Source organism: Plodia interpunctella, chromosome 7 (assembly GCF_027563975.2).
Source record: "Plodia interpunctella isolate USDA-ARS_2022_Savannah chromosome 7, ilPloInte3.2, whole genome shotgun sequence".
NCBI classification, from domain to species: domain Eukaryota; kingdom Metazoa; phylum Arthropoda; class Insecta; order Lepidoptera; family Pyralidae; genus Plodia; species Plodia interpunctella.
Window position 1 is genome coordinate 357,805 of NC_071300.1, and position 24,869 is coordinate 382,673.

General features: G+C 33.1%; 1 protein-coding gene across 1 annotated transcript; it reads right to left on the bottom strand.

Annotated features, from left to right (window-relative positions):
• Nucleotides 1-19,000: 19,000 nt before the first annotated feature.
• On the bottom strand, nucleotides 19,001-23,278 carry LOC128671477 (UDP-glucosyltransferase 2-like). The gene is made up of 4 exons (XM_053747941.2): nucleotides 22,327-23,278; nucleotides 21,447-21,669; nucleotides 20,811-21,030; nucleotides 19,001-20,696 (listed from the first exon to the last, which is right to left on the bottom strand). Exons 1-4 carry the CDS (start codon nucleotides 23,176-23,178, stop codon nucleotides 20,420-20,422), a joined length of 1,572 nt encoding a protein of 523 aa, XP_053603916.1. The 5' UTR covers nucleotides 23,179-23,278; the 3' UTR covers nucleotides 19,001-20,419.
• Between the last annotated feature and the right edge of the window lie 1,591 nt (nucleotides 23,279-24,869).

The following is a 24,869-nucleotide window of genomic DNA, read 5'->3' on the forward strand; positions in this document are numbered from 1 at the left end:
CAAATTAAATCCTTATTATTTGTACAAGGAAAAAGTCCGCATTTTCTAAATATTACTTAAACATTCAAAAAAAAACCCTTAGGTACTTCCAAAGTCGAGGGTACCTGCCCTACCCTTCTGATATAGTTTCAAATTTGATCAGAAACCGTCGAGGCGCGAAATAATTTCCTTACCGGGTGAATACCTGATGGTGCCAACTATTGTACTTTTCATTCAAACCTAAATCTTGCTGTATTATAAATAAGGTACAAATTTGATGAACATACGCAGTTGAAATTCCAGTCAAATAGTTCTGATAGGAAACTAATGAAGCTCTTGATCCCGATATAACGTTAAATTAGCTCGTAGCTATTTATTAATAAAATCAAAATTATTGCTTCATTTCCAATGAACTACGAGTACTATAAGAACTTGATCACAGTATTAATTTCATTCTATCCTAATCCTAATTAATATTATAAAATAGAAAAGTAAATTTGTTTGTTTGTTACCTCTTCACGCTTTATCTGCTCAACCAATCTTTTCATACGTGAAGTTTGAAGTACCGAGAAGGACCTAGGGTGCGTTTCATACCGAAAAATAAATGTTAACGCGGGCGAATCCGCGGACAAAAGCTACTTTCCAATATTTCATTTCCATTCGATCATTTCAATAAAAGTAATGAAATCATTGAAAATGAAAATAATAAAAAATATATATATTTGAGGGTGATGATTTGAGGATTATATAGAGGGAATCACTACTCTATTTCGAGAAACCTCTCATCGAATTAGCGATGACGCCTCGTCGAAAACATAATAAGTCAAACGTTAAATGAATCGACTACGCAACATTTCGAAGAACATTTGATTGTTGCTTTACTCTAAGTGACCTATATGGTCGAACAGAATAAAAGTGTGTCTTATGACATTTTTTTGTTAAATTCAGAATAAAACTTTGAATTTTCATCGCACTCAGGCTCTTGTTCTTAAATTATCTTTTAAATCCAAGTCCCGGATGATAGCGCAAGTTTCGTACCGAAACCTGGCCATAACCAGCCTCATTTTCCGGATCCTCTTCCAACTAACTTCGCCGGGAAACTTCACTCCAACTCATTTATGTGTAATATTAAAATGTAACTTTAAGAATTGTAGGGTTTAGAAAAAATAAAACAAATATGAATATTTATGTATAATAAGATTTTACAAAAGTTGAAATTACTGATATATAAGAATTTTACGGAACCGGAGTCAGACTCGAACATGACTGGTATTTTGCCAATGGGTTTGTTTGTAGGCGCGCTCGTTACAACGGTCAACATATTTTTTCGCTTTATGTTTTTATGGTAATGTATTATGTACTGAAAATGTTATGAAACATCGGCCTGTATGTGATCACGTGATACTAGTTATGTAAATAATATATTTTGAAAGTCAATATTTTGCCATAAATATGAAAAGAAATTGAAATGAAAATAGCATTATATAACTTGTTAATAACAGAAAACAATATAACACTGGGCAGTTAATTAGGAATGTAATTAAAACAACCAGTTTCCACGAAAGGAGGAGTGTTGTTATAGCCTTGTTTACCGACATTAGAAATAATATTTACTTGTTGCGAAACTCGCTTTTTGTATATATTGTGCTCAAGCTGTAGTAGATATGTGACTATTTTCTCTTAATTAAAGCACATAATTTATACGACGAATTATGTAATGTAAGCGAGGAAAATCTACGGGACGGATTTCGATGAAATTTGTTATACAGGTAGAATATATATTTATATTAGCATATAGCGGTAAAGTGATTAAGGCCGTCTGCGTGTGATCGAATGGTCCCAGGTTCGAATCCTACTCGTGCCACATAAGTTTGTATACAATCTAATTCATGTGTAGTAGTTTTCTCCACTTCCATCCGATAAGGAAAACATCAAGAGTAAACCTGCACACTGGTTGACAGTTTAGGTCATCAAATCAAATCCAATCAAATAATTTATTCCAAAATTGTCCATTTTCACGTCTATTTCCATACTAAATAGTAATTTCTCACAAGCTACAAACTACTGGCATTTCGAAATGACCACTGCTGACCCTATCATGCCAGAAAGGCTTACCATAATTATTTCGTGCATTTTTTTAAATATATCAAAGTACATATTGTACATAGTCAAAAAAAAGTATCTCAAAACAGGTTATGATTGAGATCCGAGTGCTGATACAAATCGATCAACAACATTACCGTATCGAGTGTGTTATTGCTAAATAGCATGCGGGGTAATTTACTACCTACAAGTTTTTTTTTCCTCTTATTATTGTAATCTCTCCGTTTATGACATTAAACAATATTTTTATGGTATCTAAGCAGTTATTGGTCCAAATCCATTGACTTGTCCTCTCCATAAATCAGTACTTTTATTGTACTTGTTTGTATAAGCTTCGAATCCATTGCATTACGAACACATTTCCAAGGTCGATTTTCTCTTTAGTCTGGAAAAAACCACTCTCGGCTTCATGAGACCAGCTGCAAGCTCATTGGTATGGTTTAATAGACGGTCCTTGTACTTTGGCATTCTGTTTTTAATTTCCGCCATGTCTGTGGGGATATTTAGGTCCCGATGTAATTGTGCATTTGTTATATACCAAGGGGCGTCCACTATAGTTGTTATACATCACCTACAAGTTTAGACAACAAATTTTTGATCCAAAATAACTACAGGTGCAAAGTGGCGTGGTGCAGCTGGTTGGGTCCTAGTTTTAGATATTAACTTTAACAAGCCGAGGATTAGAGTTCGAATCCCACGGGAAACACTTTGCATTGTTAATCTGTTCCTAGTTAGGTTAGGACATTGCATTAAATTGCCTGATCACAATAGAAACGTAAGCTATTGATAATGAAAGCTCTGTACAGTTAAAAACACATCAACCTACCCAAATTCATTGCAAACTCGTCGCTATTACCGCGCCATAGACGTTCATGCAGGGTAACTTGATGTGCTGTTGACTGTACATATAGTTGAATAGTGCAAGGCGGGATTTCTGATAATTAGGCTCTCGCATGTACCAGCTGGAAGACATTCCATTCAAAATAAGCAGCGCTTTGTACTTACTTTCCTTTTATTACGTATCTTTCTTGCATCTATCTATTTATAAATTAATTAATTAATAAAGTGTGTAATGATCAATATAAGCGTGTATCATACGATGTCTTGCAATATGCTTAGTAGAAAATTATGACCTAACACGTCGATTAAAACATTAGGGTCGTAACATCAGTAAAAATTTCATATTCAGTTCAGTATTTTTGTTATAAACAGGATTTTTTTATACTACGGAGCAAGCAAACAAGCATGCCAAATTATGGTAAGTGGTCACTGCAGCCTATAGACGCCTGGAACACCAGGGCGTGACACGCGCGTAACGTTGCCGGCCCTGAATAAACAATTCACGCATTTTTTAAAGAACTTTATGTTGTCTCTGATTTTCAGATTAGAAACTTCAAAATTGTAAGGTTATTTTTTACGCCGACCTCGGGCTTCGTGGCATCGTAGCTCCGAACGAAACTGAGAACATTCGGAGCTGAAAGAGGCTGAGAGAGATATCTGTGGATACTAGCTCTATTTCGGTCATACAAACTTGCTATGAAAATAAAAAAATAAGTATGTTGATAATGTTTCTTATATGAAGTTACCATCACAATCAGCAAAAAATTTTGATTGCGAGTTTAAAAACCACATCTGTATATATACAGCAGAATAGTAAGTAATATTTGTATATATATGGTGTAACAGTTAAATCTCAAGAGGAAGATGGTCCTTGCAATTTATACGACGTCAACCACTGGGTATCAATGTTTGGTGCTCTCAAATTGGGTCGAAACAAATTACAAGCCAGTTTGGTTACTGCATGAATAGATGTAGATAATTGGAAATCAGAGGTTCTAATTTGTATTACTAGGTATATAAAAAGATAGTGTCAAGTATCAGCACTAATAAATGCTAAAGTCTTTTTAACTGTATGTTACACTAAACGGTTAAGAAGATTTTGATGAAACTTGGCATGTAAATCAAGGTCACAAATAAGCTACAGGCAGAGCAGTGTGTAACAGATAGTATAAAATAATAGCTACATTTGTTACAATAAGACAAATATATTATTTTAAAGCGTAGGTTGCATCAGTGAACTTTGACATTGACTTTATAGAGATTTCTACACAGGATAAAGTTAACGACAATGTTGACTGGTGCAACCCACCTTAAGGTACCCATATTTTTTACGCTACCTTCAGATTTTAAAAGTCAAAGTTTCAAATTCAAATTCAAATTTCTTTATTCAATTTAGGATGATATACATCACTTATTGACGTCAAAAAAATTACTTAAACTAAGTCTACTGCCGGCTTCCAAAGCGCAAGTGAAGAAGAAGCGGCGCAACAAACTTCACCGCAGCCTTTTCTCCAAGGACGTCAATTAACAAATATAGGTCTTATATATATTAAAAATTAGGAGGACGAATTTACATCATTATTAAAAATGTCAAAATTTGAATAAATAAATAAAATAAAATATGTATTTCCAATAAAATTATTGAAAATTGTCACACAAAATATATATATATATATAAATAAAAAGTTAAATGTACAAAACGTACATAAAGTCTTAATGATAGTAGAATAGTCAAAAGTCTAAGTCGTAGAATGAAATTCGTAACCAGGATACAAGGTTCTTGGAATTAATTAATAATCAACATCTTAAAACAGCAAGTTGCGGTACAACTTCTTGTACTAACAAGAAATGTGGTCCAGCTGTTTGACTCAAACTCTAATAAATCTAGCTGGGCGAAGCTCGTGTATACACGGCGACGAAAACAGGGTATCCGTTTTGCTCGAGATTACTTCAATACAAATTACACGGCGTTGTTCGAATCGGGGAGCGTGAATCTGAATGATAGGACAATCAGTTACTTCGATTTTTAATTTAAAGTATCTTGTTCTTATCTTCGTGTATTTCTAGTTTCATTCGGGGCTGGAACGTCCAGAAGCTCGAGATCAGCAAAAAATATCGTTTGTAAATTGACCTCTAATTATATTATTGATCTTAATATTAAAAATGTTAATATTTACTTGAAACTTCGCACAGAGGATCTACCTAACCAAGGTAGGTCACCCCGTTTCGTATGTGCACGGGGTTTATGATACACCCTGTATTATATAATAAACACTTCTTCACGACAAATAAAAGACACTTCAACGAAATCAATCAAGCAATATTTATCTACAAAATCTGCTTGAGATTAGAATTTCAATACGAAGACACAATTTTAACGCGCTTTAACATTATTTTATCAAATCGTTTGTTTTCCCTTGATCTGCAGGATGACGCCAGATTGGAAACTCAATTTGGATTGAACACTCGATATTGGCCTCGCGTCTCGATGGCGAAAATAAATATCACATCGCGACGCAAAACACGCGTACAGTCGACGGCAAAAGTGAGTATGCGTACAGCTGAGTGCAAAAATAATAATTAATTAAATGTAAGTTATCGTTTTTAAAACATTAAAAACAATAAGTTCATTATTGATTAACTCAGATATAAAATCAATATCAGCGATCTTCGATAAATTACTACCAGTGGTCTGTTCAAATATACAAATATATTGCTTTTATTTTTTCCAAAAATTATCTTCTTATTAATATATTAATCCATTTTTAATAGTTTTGAGAAAATCGAAAACGCTGATGTAATTTATAAAGAGTTTAACCACTACGTATTTTATATTTTAAAACATGACAACGGACATTTTATTCGCTTGCTTTGGACGGTAGCAGCGTACTCACTAATTTATGGATTTATTACATATATTTTTAAAGACATATAAAATTACAGAAGCTAGAAAATGACATTTGCATCTCCCAAATTCGGTAAGTAAGTCCTTATTACCCCCGAATGGGACTTGTAGGTGAGCAATAAGCGCCCTGGGGTAATAATGTAGCTAGAAAAGCCTTAAGGCGGTAATTAATTAAAAAAAAAACACTTCACTCTTTCAAAAATTCGCGTACATCTAACCATCATACTGGCAATAGATATCATTCAGCCCTATGACCAAAGAGGTCGCTTCGCTATTCAATTTCGTTCTAGAAAAAAAAAGTTAAAAAGTTCTTTACTTGGTTATTTTTAATGAAAAAAATGGTTGCCTGTAAAGTCGGTTTTATGGGCGAAGATTTTACGTGACAACGTCTTTTTACGCGCGGCGGCGATCATAGTTGAGTGGGAGAGAGATGCAAGGCATTCGGCGGGCCTCTCTCTCGTTCGGTGACTCATCGTAACGTTACCGGGCGTTACACTTTTTCATAAGTGACTCCCAGCCGCAACCTAATTTAAGACGTTGTCACGTCAAAAAGGCGGGAATAGAAAACTTATAAATTTTAACTAGGTAATAAAATGTTTTTATTCTTGTAATGTCGGTTTTTTTCTACTTACCTCACAATCGAGATGTAAAACAGAGTTAGCTCGGGTGTAACTATAGGCGCCCTCGCTGCGTTCGCGCGCCTAAATATCTCAAAACTCTTCACACCAGCCAAGTCACTCACAATAGCACTCCCGAGCACGACTGTACCAAAAGGATTACACTCGCGACAAACGATGAGACAATCCTATTTTGCGTTGGTAACATCGCTATATATATATATATATAACATCGCTATATATATATAATTGTTTGTTAAGTTTTGTTTTTTAGTAAATGTTTGTATAATTTAAATAAAATTGTATTCGTATTCGGTTAGTCTATCTCCTATTGTTTTCATAATATTAGCAATGTTATTATTTTAAATGTGTTAAGTGTGTATTATTACTTATATAATTACTATGGCGCGACCGTCTCCGATATGCGTGAAACCCCGTGTACCCTCCTCTGGTGGTATCTGAAAACCAGTGCCCTGCTCTCTTTGTCGAGCAGAATATGCACTGAGATACTGTACTGCCCTTTTATATCGCTGCGGCACATGATTGTATAGTTATGAAGAATGTTTCTTGTGTATTTGTTGTTTATTGTAATGGTTTACTGTATTATAAATGTATATTGTATGTCCTCCATATAAATAAACAGTTAATCTATCTATCTATAATTTGGTATATATTCAAATTTTTAATAGGTATATATCTTGTTGCTAAGTGAAAAATTATGCATGTTTTACATAATTCTATACAAGTTAATTACAATTTTTTGTTTAGTTTCGCCTGTCCCGATGTTTGTCTGTTATAAAGTCTGGAAAGTATTTCACTTACTTTCGCTTTTCCTACAGAATTTAAATGTTACACGTTGCTTCTGTTTCTTTAACAAAGAATTATATGATAAGCATGACCCGCTTGTGCACCGGATCGCTCCCAACTAGGGGACGCCTCAAAGGACTTAGGCAATTTGTATTCTCACGCGTTGAATGCAACAATATCTATCTATCTGAAGACAATAAAATAACATTTGTGTTAAAACGATGTTATATTTTGCTAGCACTGTGTTTTTCAATCTTACATAAATAAATATATATATACAAAAACTTCTATTATAACAAAAGGGAATATTAAACAAAGGTAAAACCTTAAACGGTTAAAACCTAAAGGTTTTAGCAAAGTTCCTAATTTCAATTTCTATTAAAACATAATGTTGCATTGAACACTATCTTATGTAATCCATAAACTTACTGTTGAAATCGCTAAGTAATCACTTTCATTATGAATATTCATATATTGAAATGAACCAATAAAAGCGTTCAATATTGCTCGTCTTCACTGAAAGCAGTTCACAAATTAAATACTTGTTTGGAAGAAGCGAAACAAAATAAAAACGGAGGTTTCCATTAGGGAACTTGCGATCTGAAAGCTGTTTGCTTTCACGGAATGGAAGCGTTCGAACACGGTTCTATGTTATTTATTTTTAATACAATTCTTGAATAGCACTTTTATTAAAATCTTAATCTCCATGAGTGTTGCAATTGATTTTGAAATCAATTTTGTATTTTTATGCAAAGTAACCGCAAATTCCGACGTCCTATCTAAATCTCCAAATGCAAATAGGCAGTGTGACAAGATGGCGTCGTGTCGCAATATCACCCGTATTTGTATGTAATTGACGTGTAACCTTATGAGTCGCCGATAGGCCATGATCGCTCTCACTGAGAACGACTGCGGCCGTATATTGATGAGCAGACCATTAACTAAACCCTTCATACATAGCGCGATCAACAGCGATGTGCCGCTTAGTTATTATCCCCAACTTCTTCAACGCAGAATATTTAAAGTTGATTTACCCAAAGTAAGAACTACCTTTGCCCATCATATGCAAGAATTTATGTTAGCTTCAGTTTATAATAAAATATTAAAGGTTTGTGATATTAAAACGCTAACAGTCAAAAGAGCCAAACATATTATAAAATCATTCTTATTAACCTTGACATATGCTGAAACTGAATATTTCATACAAATAATCACATAAAAATAATACATTCATCTATACTATGGTTGGTCACATGATCGTTTGTCAATTAAAAGAAACTCTGGATCTCATAATTGTCTAGTATAGTCTTAATTACCATATCTAGATTACATTGCATCTAGTCTTTGTTGACACAGTGTTTAGTTTAATTTAATTTATTTAGCATTTACAAATATTTTGTATTAACCAAATCACGAGTATGTTTAATGTTTTCTCAAACGTATATCTGGTTGTGTCTTCTAATAAAATGTATCATTGTATATTTCTTCACTACAACATAATTTTTAAAGCAATATTGTAATTAATATTGTATTTAAGTATAGCCTTTAGTGCTAAACGCGTCGCTGAGTAATGTATTTCTTCTGTTACTTCAAATTGTGTTTATTATATATGTATGTGTTATATATTGTGTTTATTATTATGTATGATACGATGAACATGTAAAAATCGTAATGTAAATTGAAAATGTTCTGGACGCTGCGACACAAGCATCGCTTAGTGCAGAGTCCACAGTCCAACTTATAAATTGTAAATCTAATTACTAAAATGATTCTGTCAATTATTATACTTTTTTTCTTTGGTGAATAAAGTTTGAACTCGTCTAGAACATTATTAAAGGACTGTAACATTTGTTACACAGTCAAATTCGTGTAGCTTTTAGCTGCGCCGCCGCTAGCTTTGAAGCATGATCTACGTTTACTACTAAAGTGGTAATGTAATGAACCACTTGAGGAATGTAAATATGGAATAGTTAATGCATTGTAATCTATAGTTAATGGTAAAGTAGCCCTACTGAATTTTATCACAATTGATCGATTGTAATTATGGGAGATAAAATCGATTTGAGATTTTCGTTAAAGGAAGAATTTCTTTTAATATCCTAAGTAAATTCATCTTAATATAGGTAGTTTATATTTTTCAAAAAACACAAGTTTCTGAATTTATGGAACCAAAATATATATTAAAATTTCCATGCGTTTTTTCTCTTTACAAATAGATGTGTTAGAACAAGTTTTTTTAATATAGCAAGTAAATTCAACTTCAAAGTATATAATTACTTAACAAAAAACTCTTTTTTTTGCAAACAGAATGGTGCTTGAAACGGGCAAGATCCTTTCAGATCATACTCTCTCCCTTATATACCAGATGTTTGAACAGCCCTGGTAATTTCGGTTTGTGTTAGTATTTTTAACTACAGCGTTTCAATAGGCACCTCATTAAAAAGGGTGTAATGTTTGAAATGTTTTGGGATTTCGTAGTAACAAGAACTTTTTTAATCTCTCCCGTCTGTCTGCTCGTGATTCGTGATTCTCGTAAAGTTCAATTTGTACATTAAAAGCGTAATTTTATTTACACTTAAAAATATTATTATAATCACACTTTAAACAAATTGTGTATTTAAAAATAAATAAATAAATGGATTCTGAAATAAAATACTCATTGGATTTTGACGTAATATTTCCTATATAATGTTGTCTCGATATTTTCATCACATTGACTTATCACGTTAGTACTAAGTCAGTGCACTTTCGATATTATTTTTTATTATTTTATATTCAGTATGTCATAAAATTATATTATGGATATAAAGATTACATGAAATGCATTCGAGTCGACGTCTGCTTGTCTGTCAGTTCATAACATTAACATAATACACGGGGGATGCAACCACTCACGAAATTATTGCGTGTTTCAGAGTTCCCGCTATCTTGCGGTCGTGTATATTTCCCATTTCCACATTGGATCCCACAATACATAGTTTTACGAACTCTGACTTTGTAATGAATATTAATTAATGAATGAATATTAAGAAAAAAATTATAAAAGTGTCGCACTGATGTACACTGATGTACTAGGGAAAACAATTCACATTAAATATGTAGTATAGATAATAACAAACAATCAAAATATGTTTGTCTAGTTTGTCCATTTATTTTTTCCAAAACTTGGCTCACAAATTATTTGCGGACTCGGCCTGGATTATTATTCTCTCGACACGGCTATTTATAACGAAGCACAGATGAAACAGAAAACAAATATAATTTTGTAAAATATTGCATATCCCCCAATACTAACATCATTTCATACTGGCGAGAAACTAGAGTCAGTTTAATCAGTGGACGGATCATGTTTGCAACGGGCAGCCAATTCCTTTGGGCCGCGCCGTGTGACCCATAAAGGGGCACTTGTTCTGTATAGAACACAAATTGTCGAAATTGGGACGTGCTGTACGGACCCGTGACACCATTGACAGACGACGGCTAATGGACTACACTAATATGCCCTTTGGACATGAGCATTGATCATAGCTGAACATTGTGCTACTCAGTGATAGAGTGTTGTGTTTGTGTTAATGTTACATTTTATTGTTTATCTATGTAACTGTTTGACTACCAAATAAGTCAACTTAAAATTTGGATAATTCGATTGTCACTTGTTGCCTATCATGTATCCTTTATTCGTTATCTACGGGAGGATATGGAATGGTCCTATTATAGGGTGGAACCACGAATTACAATTAAACTTTATCGCTGGCAAAACCGTATACAAAAATGCTACAATTATGCCATCATAACTTCTCACATAACCATACCATTACCAACAGACGCACTAGGAAGCATTATAAATCCATACAAAGATGGCTATTTAATAACTTTTCTGGCCGAAACTTGGGACAAACATGTTTTCGCGGAGCCCGGCTGACATTAAAAGTAGTTTACGTGCAATTCTAGAGGTGTTGATGGCAGATGTTGCGTTATTGTTTGGGGCGATGTAGTGGAGATTGTAATTTAATTTGTATTTGTAAATACATATTATATGAAAATCACTCTCTCTATATCTTATCTTCGTTCTCATTGTCTAGTCCCTGTTGCAGTTAGGGCTGTGTCGCCGCTAAGTCCGGAGTCAATGTAAAAAATAAACTTAATTTTATTTTTTTTTTATAATTCGGCTGTAATTTTACATATAGCCGTCAATCCTCTTTAGGAATGTTTGCAAATCACTATCTATTATGTATTTAAAAGAAGAAACTCGCTAATCTATTAACGCACAGCCAATATTGTCATTCAGAATCATAAAATTTTGCAAAAAGGTCTTTCATGTAACGTAAGTGACGCTTAGAAAATAAAATTCTACCTTTTTTATTCTTCTATGCTGGTCTCGGAGCGATATACAATTACAGCTCGTCTTAAGAGAACATTACATTAATTATTCTTATTTATTTTCTGATCTAACCCGTATATACAGTTATAGAAATTAACTATCATTTCGGTTAGTAATTTTCAGAATAAGTTTCTATGTACTCCAGAACATTGGACTTGTTAAACATTTTGCGGGATAATTTCCCAGGGCCAATCGCATTACAGTCAGAAAGGCCATTTCCCGGCCCTCGCAGGTATCCAAGTATTCTGAGAAACTCTTTATTGGATCCGCAAATTGCTTTACGTGAAAATTGCCGAAAACACGTTACTTTTACCGAATGTGTTTCGTTAAACGTTCAATTTTGAGTTCGTGTTAGGCCTTTGTGTATGTTACGTTTTGTTCGTAACTATATGTAACGATTTGTTGATTATGTTCACGAAAAAGTTGTACACAGAACAGTGAAGGTCAGGCTTGTCGGCTCCGGCTGCGGCTTGTCACTATAATGACTACAATCATCGTCAGTATCAATATTTTATCAAATGAATAAATATTACTGTTAGGAAATAAAAAACAGATTCAGCAAAATTTTTGTCACCGTTAACAACTTGGAAACAAAATTGCATACGAGACGCAAGAAACTTGTCTGAGAGAACCATAACTCATGTCTAGAACCCATAAATCATATCCGGGTGCTGATGGGCGGGGTCTTATAGTTTTTGTGTTTTTGGATTTTGGTGAGAAAACTTTCGATATAGTTCGATAGACTTTTGAATTGTGGCGGTTTTGGATCAGCGTTCTTATTATTTAATATGGTTGAATAATACAATCAAATTAACGGTAAAAAATTGACAAAGATCATTTTAATATAAAATATTTCTTCAGTAAATTTTGTATAATCCATATAATAAAATTGAAGAAAGGTAAAATTTGTACATTGGTTTTTTTTAAATTCTTCATAGAATATACTTAGTTTCAGTGACCCTATCATTTACCCTAGAAATGGTTAAAATTATTCAGCTACCGCTAACCGTATTGCCCAAGTACAAATTTCAAAAGGAGCAATATCATCGCACGGGTCATCTATCACAAGTCGTATTCGAATACGATCGAATAATAAAGATATTTTGCAACTAGCTACATATCTGGATTTCGCGCTTGTAAGAATTATGGGATAGAAAATGTCTTGGGCATGGTGTAATTATGCAAATAAGTGCTTTATCTGGTCACTTTCGTATGAAAACTAGAACTTACAAATCTTATCTTTATCAAATTTATTTGCATCAGTCAACTTTAACGCTAACTTTAACCAGCGCGCTGCTGATGTTTAGCAAAAATGTGGTACCTACTTTGCGGTTTTCTGCACAGGTTAAAGTTAACTTTGACGGATGTTAGATGAGAAAGTTGAACGAAAGAAGGAGATAATAACAAATACCCATTTGTTACTTGAATGAAATTATTGCAATTTTAACACAAAGGTTGGTTGGCCCTGCTTTGCCTCATATCCTACATAGAAGTAACATCTTACAAATTATATATAAACTATTGTAATATAATAAGGTATAAAAATAAACGATTTATTTATTCATCTACTCTGAAGAAACGTCGTGTTTTACGACATTGGCCTCACAATATTAACAGACAAAGGGTTCGGGTCTTCGTGACGTCTCAATCGGAATCCAACGGTTCTATTATTTCACACTCGAATATTCTGATGGCGTCGTAAAATAAGGTTCTAGCTTATTTCTTGTTAAGTTTCTGTCTGAATATAACTGTAGATTTTATCTTATAATAGATGGATGAACACTTAATTCCACCATTTATAGGCGAAATTCAAAGTTTTAACTTTATATCAAACACTAGAGCTCAGCCCCGGCTTCGCTAAAAACCATAATAAAAAAGTTACCTATGTCACTCTAGAAGGTTTCGTCTATCTCTGTACCAAAGTTTCATCAAAATCGGCCCTGTAGTTTTATTATCTATTACAAACAAAAAATATTTTCTCTTTAGTATTAATAGTATTGATAAATCAGCGCTAAGGCCATTTTTGCCAGCCAACCTTTAGGTGGAAAGAGAAACAAGTGAACCAATGAGAATATATTTTCACCGTTGATTTAATAAGTACTTCGTACAACGTACCTACTGATTCCATGATTTTCACGTCCCATGTTCGTAAAGTTTGACAATAAGATTGTATGTACTAAATACTTTAAAAGGTTACATATTGTGTACCCGTTGTATTTAGCTAAATATAAAATATAAATAAATGTAAGCCTTAAAATAGGACGTAAATAAAATTTTCGTCTATGAATTATTCTTCTTCGTCTAAAATACAAAATTCATAATCAACATTAAAATTAAAACGTAGCATTACTCTTCTTTCCCAGTATTCCGTATCGTTATTGAGTTTGTCCGTTGAAAAAAATTTTCATTCGTTCATTCATTCCACATAATATGATTTTCTTGTCGTAATTCTATAACTTTTTTATTTTACAAAATGCATTGCACACACGTCATAACATTTTTATATGTATTTCCTCATTGCAGTGTATGCCAATTTCTATTTATATCTGGGTCGCGGCTGTACGACCCCAATAAAACTCTTTTACGAGCTCCGACGACTTCGGTGTTTCACAACAGTTTGGAATCGCATAATTTGGCCCTTTTGAAATATCGTTATTATCCAGTTGCTTAATTACTATGTAAATTATATATCAAGAAATTTCGTAGCATTTTGCCTTGTCCGGACTCAACTGAAATTATATAGGCCGCGTGTAATCAACCAATAGAATATCGCTGTTGGCATTTTATACAGAGAAAACTTCCAATGGTCCGGCAACTAAGGATGCCGACGATCGTGCGAAATGGAGACAAAAATGTGGATCCTGGGCTCCGACACTCAACGGCTGAGAAAGGAACCGGGAATACTCAGAAAAGAGAAACAGAGAATGTAGACAGATATAACTATAGACATCGTTTGTCTTTCGGTATGCTTATACAAGAAAAAGAAACGCGTATTAGAAATACGTGAGAAGAAACTGGACAAAGTGCTAACATATTTCGCCCTTCGATCTCTGCCCTGTTAGACAACTTGGTTAAATGTTCGCAAAGGAAGCTGTTTGTTCGACAGCTACAATAAATATTACGTTTATGGTGATGACTTCTTAATAAAAGTTGTTACAAAAATTTTGTTTTGTGATTGTCGAGTTTGTTTTTATAAATGCACTTTCCAACAAACTTTAAATCTTCGTATTTAGAGATCCGGCTGCATTGTTACAGTCTATGAATTATCATAATGATCCTAAATATATCTATTTTATCTAGATTATACATATATTTTACAATTATTTATCCTTGTCAACTAACCTATTTTGTCCTGTGTTAATATTGCAATTTGTTAATGTGTGCAAAAATACACTTTTTTAATATATGTATGTTTGTACGCGATAACTTTCGAACCGCGGGTCCGATTTTGATGAAATTTAAAAGTTATGTACGATATGCCAAAATAATTTTTATGTTTATGGGGCATTAAAATCGGTTCAGTCGTTTTTAAAATATTCACAATTTTGTAAAAACGTATTATGTTCGCGAGGTCTGAGTTCGCGGCAAACAACTAGTTATTTTTAATTTAATAAAGGTTCAAGAACAGATTACAGAACTTAAATTAGGAATTTATATAAATCAGCATATCTTGTTAATTCTGAAATCCTGATTAAGATTGTACACAACACTTGCAGTAAACATTTAACACATGCATACAAATAAATTGTTTCTAAAAGTTAGTACGTAAGTCACAACTTCGATATTTTAATGCGTTTTACTTATATTTTGGGCATAAATATTGTATTCCTAAGCAAGGTATATCGAAACGTATAAGCCTCTACAGAACGGCTCAGGGTGATTGTAATTTCGAGAAGTGCTTTGAAATTGTATGAACCATACACGAAGCAAGTGAGAGAAATCTAACACATGCCTGTGATCTTCAAATAATAATCCGTGAACGGCTTCGACAACAATGTGAACATGGCCTTAGCCCGGGGCTTGGAATATAATGCAGGTTTCGGAGAACAAGACAAATATTATGCACTCATGAGCATTACCTTGTTGGGAAATGACAAATTTTAAGTAAAAATATTAGTGATAAAGCTGTGGGATAAAACTTACTACTCGTCTGAGTTAAACTTACTCATTAAGACATGTTTCACAAGATTTTGTTTTATTTAGAATTTCATAAACTGGAAACTGTACTAATAAATATTTTTGACATACTCGTATCTCCTTCAGGTTTTTTTATGAGTTTCGGCGTATTATATCAAACACAACAAATTATATGGACAATTATGATTAGTGCTGGCATACACAATGAACTCAACGTAAAAACGAATCTACTATTAATGTAGTTTATATTATTAGTTCTATTTCAAACAGACATTATGAACCCACCCAATTTAAAATAATATTTTGTAAGGAACAAAAAGAAGAAACATACCTTTTCACAGTAATAGTTCAGAAATGTGAACAGACAGACAGAGCTAGGCTGGTCAATATGGTAAATGTTTCTGTTATGAAAACCGCAGTGAGATGGTAAAGGTAACAGAAAGGGCTCAGATTGGATTATTCCTGAGTGGTTTAGACGCTCCAGTGCCTTCTAACAAAGGGTCTACGTTAGTCTCATATAAAGAGTCAAATATCAGTTTTGTCAAAAGTTTTCAACACAGAAAAGATCAAAGGCAAGGGTGATACTGTTTTTGGTTACTGTAAAAGGATCATTAAAATTAAGTTTGAAAGGATGGAAAAATAATTTTGATATAACGTTTAAAATACAAAGTTAAATTATCCATAGGGATAGAAAAGCCAAAAATAATGGAAGGTGATAACAAAATATGTAATAAATATACGAATTGTATACGAGAATAATGGCTGTCAGAAGGATAAGATAGATTTTACGTCCATCAAAGACTATGAAATAAGGCGAGGTAGATGATGATATTTAACATACCAATTCCCGCGCGGCCCAATCTGACTCGATCCTACTTATTGTTCAATTGTTTTAATTATGCCCATGATCGATGGGTTAAATAAGACAGGAGAAAAAAATCATTAATATTTCACATAAATATAAATTACGCCTCCATAAAATCAAGAATTTAAACTTTATTCGATTTGTTCTCTTCACAATCAAACGAAATTACGTGGAAAACATAAAATATTTTATTGTATTTCTCTAGAAATATTACAATATATCAAAGGAACTTATTTCTGAAAACTAATTTAACGATATAACTAGAAACAATTGACTTTGCAGCTGGAACAGAGGGCGCCTTTGTCGATGGACGTTTGATGGAATTAGTTTGTCTGAGCTCGAGACGCTGATTGGTGAAACAGACTATCGCAAGAGGTAACGTTTGCAGTCGACGACACTCAGACAATTAGTTTATTTGCTTTCAAACACGCTAAGCAAATAGCATGCAAATATTAAATTATTATTTTTTAGCCTAAAATGTCATAGACAAAGTCAAAATCAAATCATTTATTCAGAAATTAGGCCTTCACAGGCACTTTATCACGTCATATTCTAAATTAAATGATATTTACCAAAGCTACAAACTACTAGCATTTCGGAACAGACATATCTATTCTATTGATAAATGCTCCTTGTGAGGATAAGCAAGTTTGTTTGTTATATGTTTACAATAATATTAACCCTTCCCCTACGGAGGCCTGGAAACCGGAGTCACCGCCGTTTTTACGTCCATCGACATAATATTAAATACATGTTTACAGCAATAAACTTCTAAGCTTATTATTAGCATTATACAAACTTCTAACTTTTTGATAGCAATATAAATATTATTATAATAGAATAAGTATCTATTTTTTTACAGCTGTAAAGGCGTAATTTCTGTATAAAAGCTTTAACTTTGATTTTAATTAGTACCGCTCCCTCTCAATCTTCCTATTTGTACCGGAGCAGTAATTCCGTGCGCTGTTGGTGGCGTTTCAACGTAGATTAATTTGCTATAGTTGTGGAACTTGTCTGAACACGTGGGGCCTGCCAATCTGACGGTAATCTTATTGAACTCACCAGCATTCAATATATTGAAGTGTTTCTTGAGATTTCTGTATATTGTTGCAGGATGAACAAGTTCCTCACACACGTTCATCTTAGGGCATGTAACTATTATATTATCAGAAATGAAGTAAGAAGAAGAGAAAGAATGAATGGTGTAAAGTATGAGTGGATACTCCACTTCTTCTGGTCTTTTACCATTGAGATGCCACTAGGTGTCTGTGGTTATGTTGATTGATTGAAAAGGTAATAGCGGTGATTTTGCATTGAATTCGGGAAAAATTGTTATTGCGTTATTATAAAGCTTTTATTAAAACTAAGTATATAATCCATTTGCTGTTATCATGGACAGTCGTGCATTGCTGGAATAAAATATAACAAAGTCGTTTTGCGGTTTTATTTTTGTTATCATGTGAAATGAAAACCTTGGTTTAAAAAAGCATTTGTCGTTGCATAATTATATTTAAAAAATCATTTCCTTCTTTTATTTTTGGTGGTTTTTCAGATTTTGCAGCTGTTTTTCATTTATTATCTCCGACAGACGACTTCTGTATATAACTGGCTAACGAAAACTGGAAATATAAAAATATTCTAACAATATCCTTGGTTATGTATATTAGCTACTATTGAGTGAGTAAAATTATATCATCTCGTAAACGAAGTATTTTTCCAAAAATTACAATTCGTCTGCGATATTAAAGGATCTGGTAAAATTTAGTTTCCAGATCTCGCTTCGTTTACTATTGGAATTCTCCCAAGTTGTTCAATATTTAATTTGAACCTTACTGTACCCGGTAATATTAAACGAAACTCTAGTCAATATCGTCTGGTGATTTTTAGAAAATCCTTACAATATATTACAAAAAATCCCTGTCGCGTCTGTTTGTCGATCTATATGAACACGAAACTTAAAAACTTTGTGGAGGGATTTGTGGATGGCTGTCCAAAAATCCCTAGATTTTTGGACGGTTTTTACTGACAGATAGTGTGGTTCCTGAGGAAAATTTAAGTGTATAATTTTAATTAAAACATAACTCTGTGTAAAACTTGTATATATGGCAATTAATGGTCGTTTAATAGGTTTACACCACGTAACTCGGTGCGGTCTACTGCGAGGTCACCAAAAATAGCAAATTAATCAAAATTCTGAGTGTTAAAGTCAACAGAAAAGGGATTTGGTTTAAATTTGTCCCACATTGAGTTGACCTAAACCAACAATGCGGGAGTGTAACAAAATTTAAAAATAAACTGACATGTCATGTTTTTTGGCATTTCAAAAAGTTACCTAACCCGATACAAAAAGAAATAAAAGTCAAAGATAATAATAATAAATGGATTTTAAGGCCAATCAAACCTTGGAACCAAACTGAAAATGGCTAAATTGTAAACGATAAACAAAAAAATAAATGAGAATATCTATAATAGGAAAATAATCATGATACATTAAAGAACATTGAAAACATTAGCCATTCATACGACAGGTGTGTGTGTGTGTGTGTACCTCACACAGTGTTTATTATTCGCATCTCATTAATATTTGAAAACCTTTACCAAAACACACGCGATTTGATAGAAAGAGGTTTGGAAATGTAAATATCACAGATTAAATCCCTATTATCCGTTTTCATTGAATGATTAAAAGCGGAGTTTCTCGAAAACATTCAATTTTGCTGTGAAGGATAATGGGATATTGAATAAATAATCATATTAAATATTTCACCTCAACACCCTATTTGAATAAAATTTTAAGACATTATATAACACGGAATAATTTTTAACTTAATCTTATTAGTTTATTTACAAACTACTTCCCACGGGGCTTCGCACCCGTGAGAATTTTGGGATAAAATATAGCCTATAGCAATTTTGGATAATATACCTTTCTGAAAGTTTAGTAGTGTAAAAAAGTGTAGTTTCGGAGATGACCCGCCTCAAACATACAAACTCATACACTCACTGTTTATAATAATAAAGTTCTTACACAAAATTTAATAAATATGCGTTTAAAAATATAGTCCTCTATATTTCGACCATTTAAGCACTATTTTCACTCCTACAACTAATATGATAAGAGTCATAATGAATGACACAATCAAAGAAAACAGAACATCGATCTTCCAATAATCAATCCACGAAACATTTGAAGAATCCTCCAATAGATGGCGTGGGCCTCTTTCTCTTTGAAGATTGTAACCCATAATTTCCTGTAATTGATCTCTTCAGTTTCTTAAACAGAGATCATATATCCGAAACATCGAGGCTATAATCTCGATATGTTTGTGATAATAATTGAAGGTTGTTGTCTTTTTTTGTCATAGAATATTTCACTTTTTGATAAGTACTGAAGGCGTTACACAAAGAACCAACTGTCAAAAATATTGAACTGTTAAATAATTGTCGTATGTTTTAAGTAAATATGTAACATCAACTTAATAAAATTTTCAATTCACTGCATTTTCTTATATTTGTATTCAAAGAAAGTAACGCTCACAAATAAATAAGATTTTCAACATTTTTATTACGGTAACGTAATAAAAATGTTGATGGAGTGTAATATTAGAAATGAAATAAAAACAATTTTATTTGATCAGTTAAATCATGTAACATGAGTATGAAACTAGGTCAATACTGTACTGCATGCCAGATTAGTCCAAGAGGAAAACTTGAGAAAATTTTATCTATAAAATAGTTTCAAATGTAACAATAACAAACAAATCGGCAAAAGGACTACTTATATCTCAATTAGTCTTTACTTTTCTTTTACCAACACATAAGTTAAATATTTTATTTACTATACTAACTATAGTAACAACAACCATAAACAATGCTACAAATAACGCAGCGACAACATCGATCATCCAATACTCAATCCACGAAACATTTGCAGAAGCTGCTCTCAGATGACGCGCGCCGCCGTGCCTCAGTACATATTCTGTCCACCAGATGGCGCGCTCCATAGGTTTTTGCGGCTGGTCATACCAAATTCTACGAATTTTCTCCATGTTCTTTTTAAAGCTGAAAGGAAAATCACAATAGATTATATTGTGATGTAGCAAGGAAGGGGAGGCCTTTACCTAGCAGTGGGATATCAATAGGCAAATAAAATAATGAAACAACTCAAAGTTATACCTGTCATCTTTGATCACAGTCTCGACAGCATTGACAACATCATCAGTCTTCAAGATCAAAGCATCTAAAGTGAGGCCAATGCCGAGGTCAACGAACTTGTATGCATTATGCCATTGATCGTTCATCATTGGGATCCCTACTAGAGGTACAGCCACATCTACTGCTTCGTCGAAGGACTGTAGGCCGCCTTGGGTTACAAACACTTTGACGTTCGGGTGAGCTGGAAAACAAGACGTAGTACAATGTGCATGGTTTGAAAAAAATTACAAATACAAGAAAAAATAATAATGGTAACAGAAAATCTTAATGTCAAAATTAAAATAAGAACGTCTAAATTAATAATATTATTTATTGATGCCTAAATGGTATGGGAGATGAAAAATTTAATTAATGTCGCTTTGCAGTAAGGACTGGTTACATTTCAATTTAGAGTGGGTTGCATCAGTCAACTTTAACGTTAACCTACGCAAAAATTTAAAAGTACGCCGTTTTGTCTAAACGTAGGTGGCGCATAGGTAAAAGTCAATGTTAAAGTGACTAGTCACTTTGACATTGACTTTAACAGTATGTAAGTAGTGTAAAATAAAATAAAAATTTAAATGTTGTAAATAAACATTTCGTAAAATCGGTATTTACCCAGCAAATCCCTTTGAGGAAACCACTTCTGTATCTTCAAGTTTCCAGGCAGGTCCTTCAAGTTGTCCCCGTCGAACTTCCAGAGCACGTTGTAAGGCAACTTCTTGAAAGCCTCTATAAATACGTTTAACAGTTCAGTGTCCATATTTGCTGGTTTAACATTACTACCAAAACTAACGTAGACTACGCCTTGAGTGGAACTGTCCAGGTATTGCTTCAAATCCTGTAATTTTTCAAAATATTCTTCAGTTTTTTTTTCTATGCTGGGTGGATTCGTCCATGTTTTGCCTAAATTATCTGCTTTTATAAATTCTTAAGTTACGTTCATTATGTTCAATTAGCGGAGTATGGTAAAGTACACGGTCAACGAGATAAATTTCAAATTTTTGCAGGATAGTTCACTAAGTTGTTGACATGTTTTAGATATGTAATTAACGTTTTATTTATAGTCTATGTCGAGACGTGTTAAAACTAGATTGCAATCGATATGATATCATGTCAAGCAATAAGTCATAAATATTACTATAGAAATCTGTTTTGCTCCTACGTGATTTTCGTATCTTACTAATATGATAATGGCAAAAATTTGAACATGTTTGTTACTCAGTCATCCAAATTTTACTTGACAGATATGGACGTAATTTGGCACATAGTAAATTGGTAGCGAAGTCTTCGAACGCAGTTGGTTTCACTTAATTCACCTTCTTCAGTGTGAATTACCGAATTTTCTCTCTGAGTCCTCATTAACACTATAGAAAAAAATTAAGATCCAACGAAGTCGTTTTATAAAAAAATAATATTTTTAACATAAAAAAGTTACCTAACTTTGCTAATTGGTAAGTGATACGAAAAATATGGTAAATACAGAGTATCTACTTACTTGAGGCAAATCCTTAATTGGTTTCAAGTGAAGACCACCCAAATGTATCAAATTAGGAGGTGCCGGTCTATTGTTAGTAATCATCGGATGAGAGTTCAAAAACAGCAAATCTATATTACTTTGCAACTCGTCCACAGTCGGTGTATCATCACCAAAATTCTTTTTTAAAGCTTCATTTTGATATTGATCTATTACAGATTCTGAATATTTTAATCTTAGTTCTAATACAGTCTCTCTAATTCGATCCCAGAAAGTATAGTCTCTGAATTTAGTTCTCTGAAGGTGTGGATAAAAAATGGGATGTCTTGATGCGGAACCTATGACATCGTGAAGTTTAGGAAAACCAAAAAAGGAACACAGCAATATTGTTGGAGCCTTGAATATGTGACTAAAAATCAATGAGTATTCTAAAAATGCTTCGATGATTACTAGATCAAACTGTTCTTTATCTTTTATCAACTTTTTTACACTTGGTTGATTAAATTGTGCTACAAACATCTGAGTTACAAGTTTGTATAAACCTGTTAAGTTTTCCGGAGATGGATCTTGTACTACACCGCGTCTAAAATTTTGTTCTGGATTATTTTTTTGCATTATATTTTTAACAACTTCATACGCAGCACTCACATCTATTTCTGTTACGTTTTTAATATTTTCTTTAGCGATGAAGGGATTAGGTGTGATGATTACAAGTTCATGTCCATTATTAGCCAGTTCTTTTATATACGCTTGAAAAACAACTTGATGACTGATTGAAGGTACAGGGAATACTGCTAATATTTTTGCTGGGCTCGCATTATTTACCAACACACTCAACACCGCACAAATAAGAAAGAAATTTAAATAAAACATTCTTAATAAAATACAGTATAAAATAATACTTGAATACGGACGTGTTATCTAATGAACACTGTATGCCACCGATAAATGACGAAAACTAAATACGAGTGAATTTAGATACAAGTGGACTGGACGGACAGTCATGATTATTTTTAGCTTAGAACAATGATACAACTATATAGTTGTATCATTGTCTATAACTACATTGTCTATGTGCATTTTATTTTTAATAGTGTTTTCCTATTAGCTTATAAGGTTTTATTTCCTAGTAAGTATTTCGTTAACTTATCATTGTATTGTTTTATTTTTATTTATTTTTTTACTTAGAAATAAATATCCAATTAGACATAATGAGCATAAGTTGCGGGACTATGTTCAATTTCTCATAATATTGGAATAACGTAACGTCAAGTCATTGGGCCGATTTTGATACATTTTAAATTAAAAAATTACAGAAAACTAACGAAAGTATGTTTTTTAACTTTTGCATTGTACAATTGGACAGACAGGAATAACATACTTTATCTTTAGGAATTCTTTATCATTTTATGAATAACAGGGATAAATAAAAAACCGAGGTCAAACATAGTCAACCGCAGACGAAACTGCGGGCTACAACTATCTATGTGGCACTGATAAGAACATCAGATGGTCTGTTATCTACATTTTTATCAGTCACGTAAATACGTTAACTGTTTTATAGATTAGTTAAATAGATATCTATAAGACAGAACAAACGAAAACTGGCATTATTCAGCTATAAAATTAGCTGTACCTTACGGGGGTGACATAGTCACTGCGTGACATCAATAAAGAAAAAAAAATAGCTGACACATTGCAAAGTAGTGATTTTTACAAATTTAAACCGTCAGAGTCGGCTGGCTAAGAAGAAACCGAGTAATATACGGCAGCTCTCGAAACATGTTCGTATATCTCGCGTGAGACATGTTAAGCGATGCACTAGTCGCGATGCGCAGTTTGGCGCTCGTCCAACGTGCAATTTTGTACCCACTGGACCCCAAAGATTCGACCCATAAATAGATCCTATTGGACCTCATTGACCTTTGATTTTCTAATAGTGTCAAACCACTTAAAAATATCAAAATTCATATCGGGATATTAACATCGGGAATTAAGAATCAATTGCTAATTTCCCAAGCGCAGGTAAAGAAGAAACAACACAAAAAAGTTTCTAGTAACACAAAATATGTTCGAACAGAAAACAATATTGTTACCCAAAAAACTCACTGCAGTCTTTTCCACAAGTTATACAATGAGTTTGTTGAACTTTCTCCTTTGATTCGTCTGGTATCGAAATTAAATTGAAATTAAAATTGAACGAACGATTGTCGACATTACACATTTTGAAGGTGCAACGTGTAAGTGAGATCCAATTATAAAGATCCAGCGGGAATAACATCCAACGTTTTTGTACAAACCCGACCGAAACCTCGTTTAGTATCAACTTAAACTTTTACGTTTCGAGTTCGACGCTTTACAGTACGTTTTAGTACTTGGGATTATTGAGTTTAGAGATTTGGCTTGGAGTTTATTTTGCTATGAGAATATTATAGATAGGTACTATACTAAAAATAAAGGAAAGAAACGATATTATTCATCAATCCTACTCCATTCGTATTTATCTACAGATTAACAATCCAACGTTTGCATAAGTATGTAGATATGTGAAGTGAATTTGCCAG

Bases quoted from the DNA above. Each gene is read 5' to 3' on its own strand.
- LOC128671477 (XM_053747941.2), bottom strand. From the start codon at position 23,178: ATGTTTTATTTAAATTTCTTTCTTATTTGTGCGGTGTTGAGTGTGTTG. The intron at 21,670-22,326 runs GTAAGTAGATAC...GAAAAATTACAG, and splicing joins CAATTAAGGATTTGCCTCAA to GATTTGAAGCAATACCTGGA. The intron at 21,031-21,446 runs GTAAATACCGAT...CTTGTTTTCCAG, and splicing joins TCCTCAAAGGGATTTGCTGG to CTCACCCGAACGTCAAAGTG.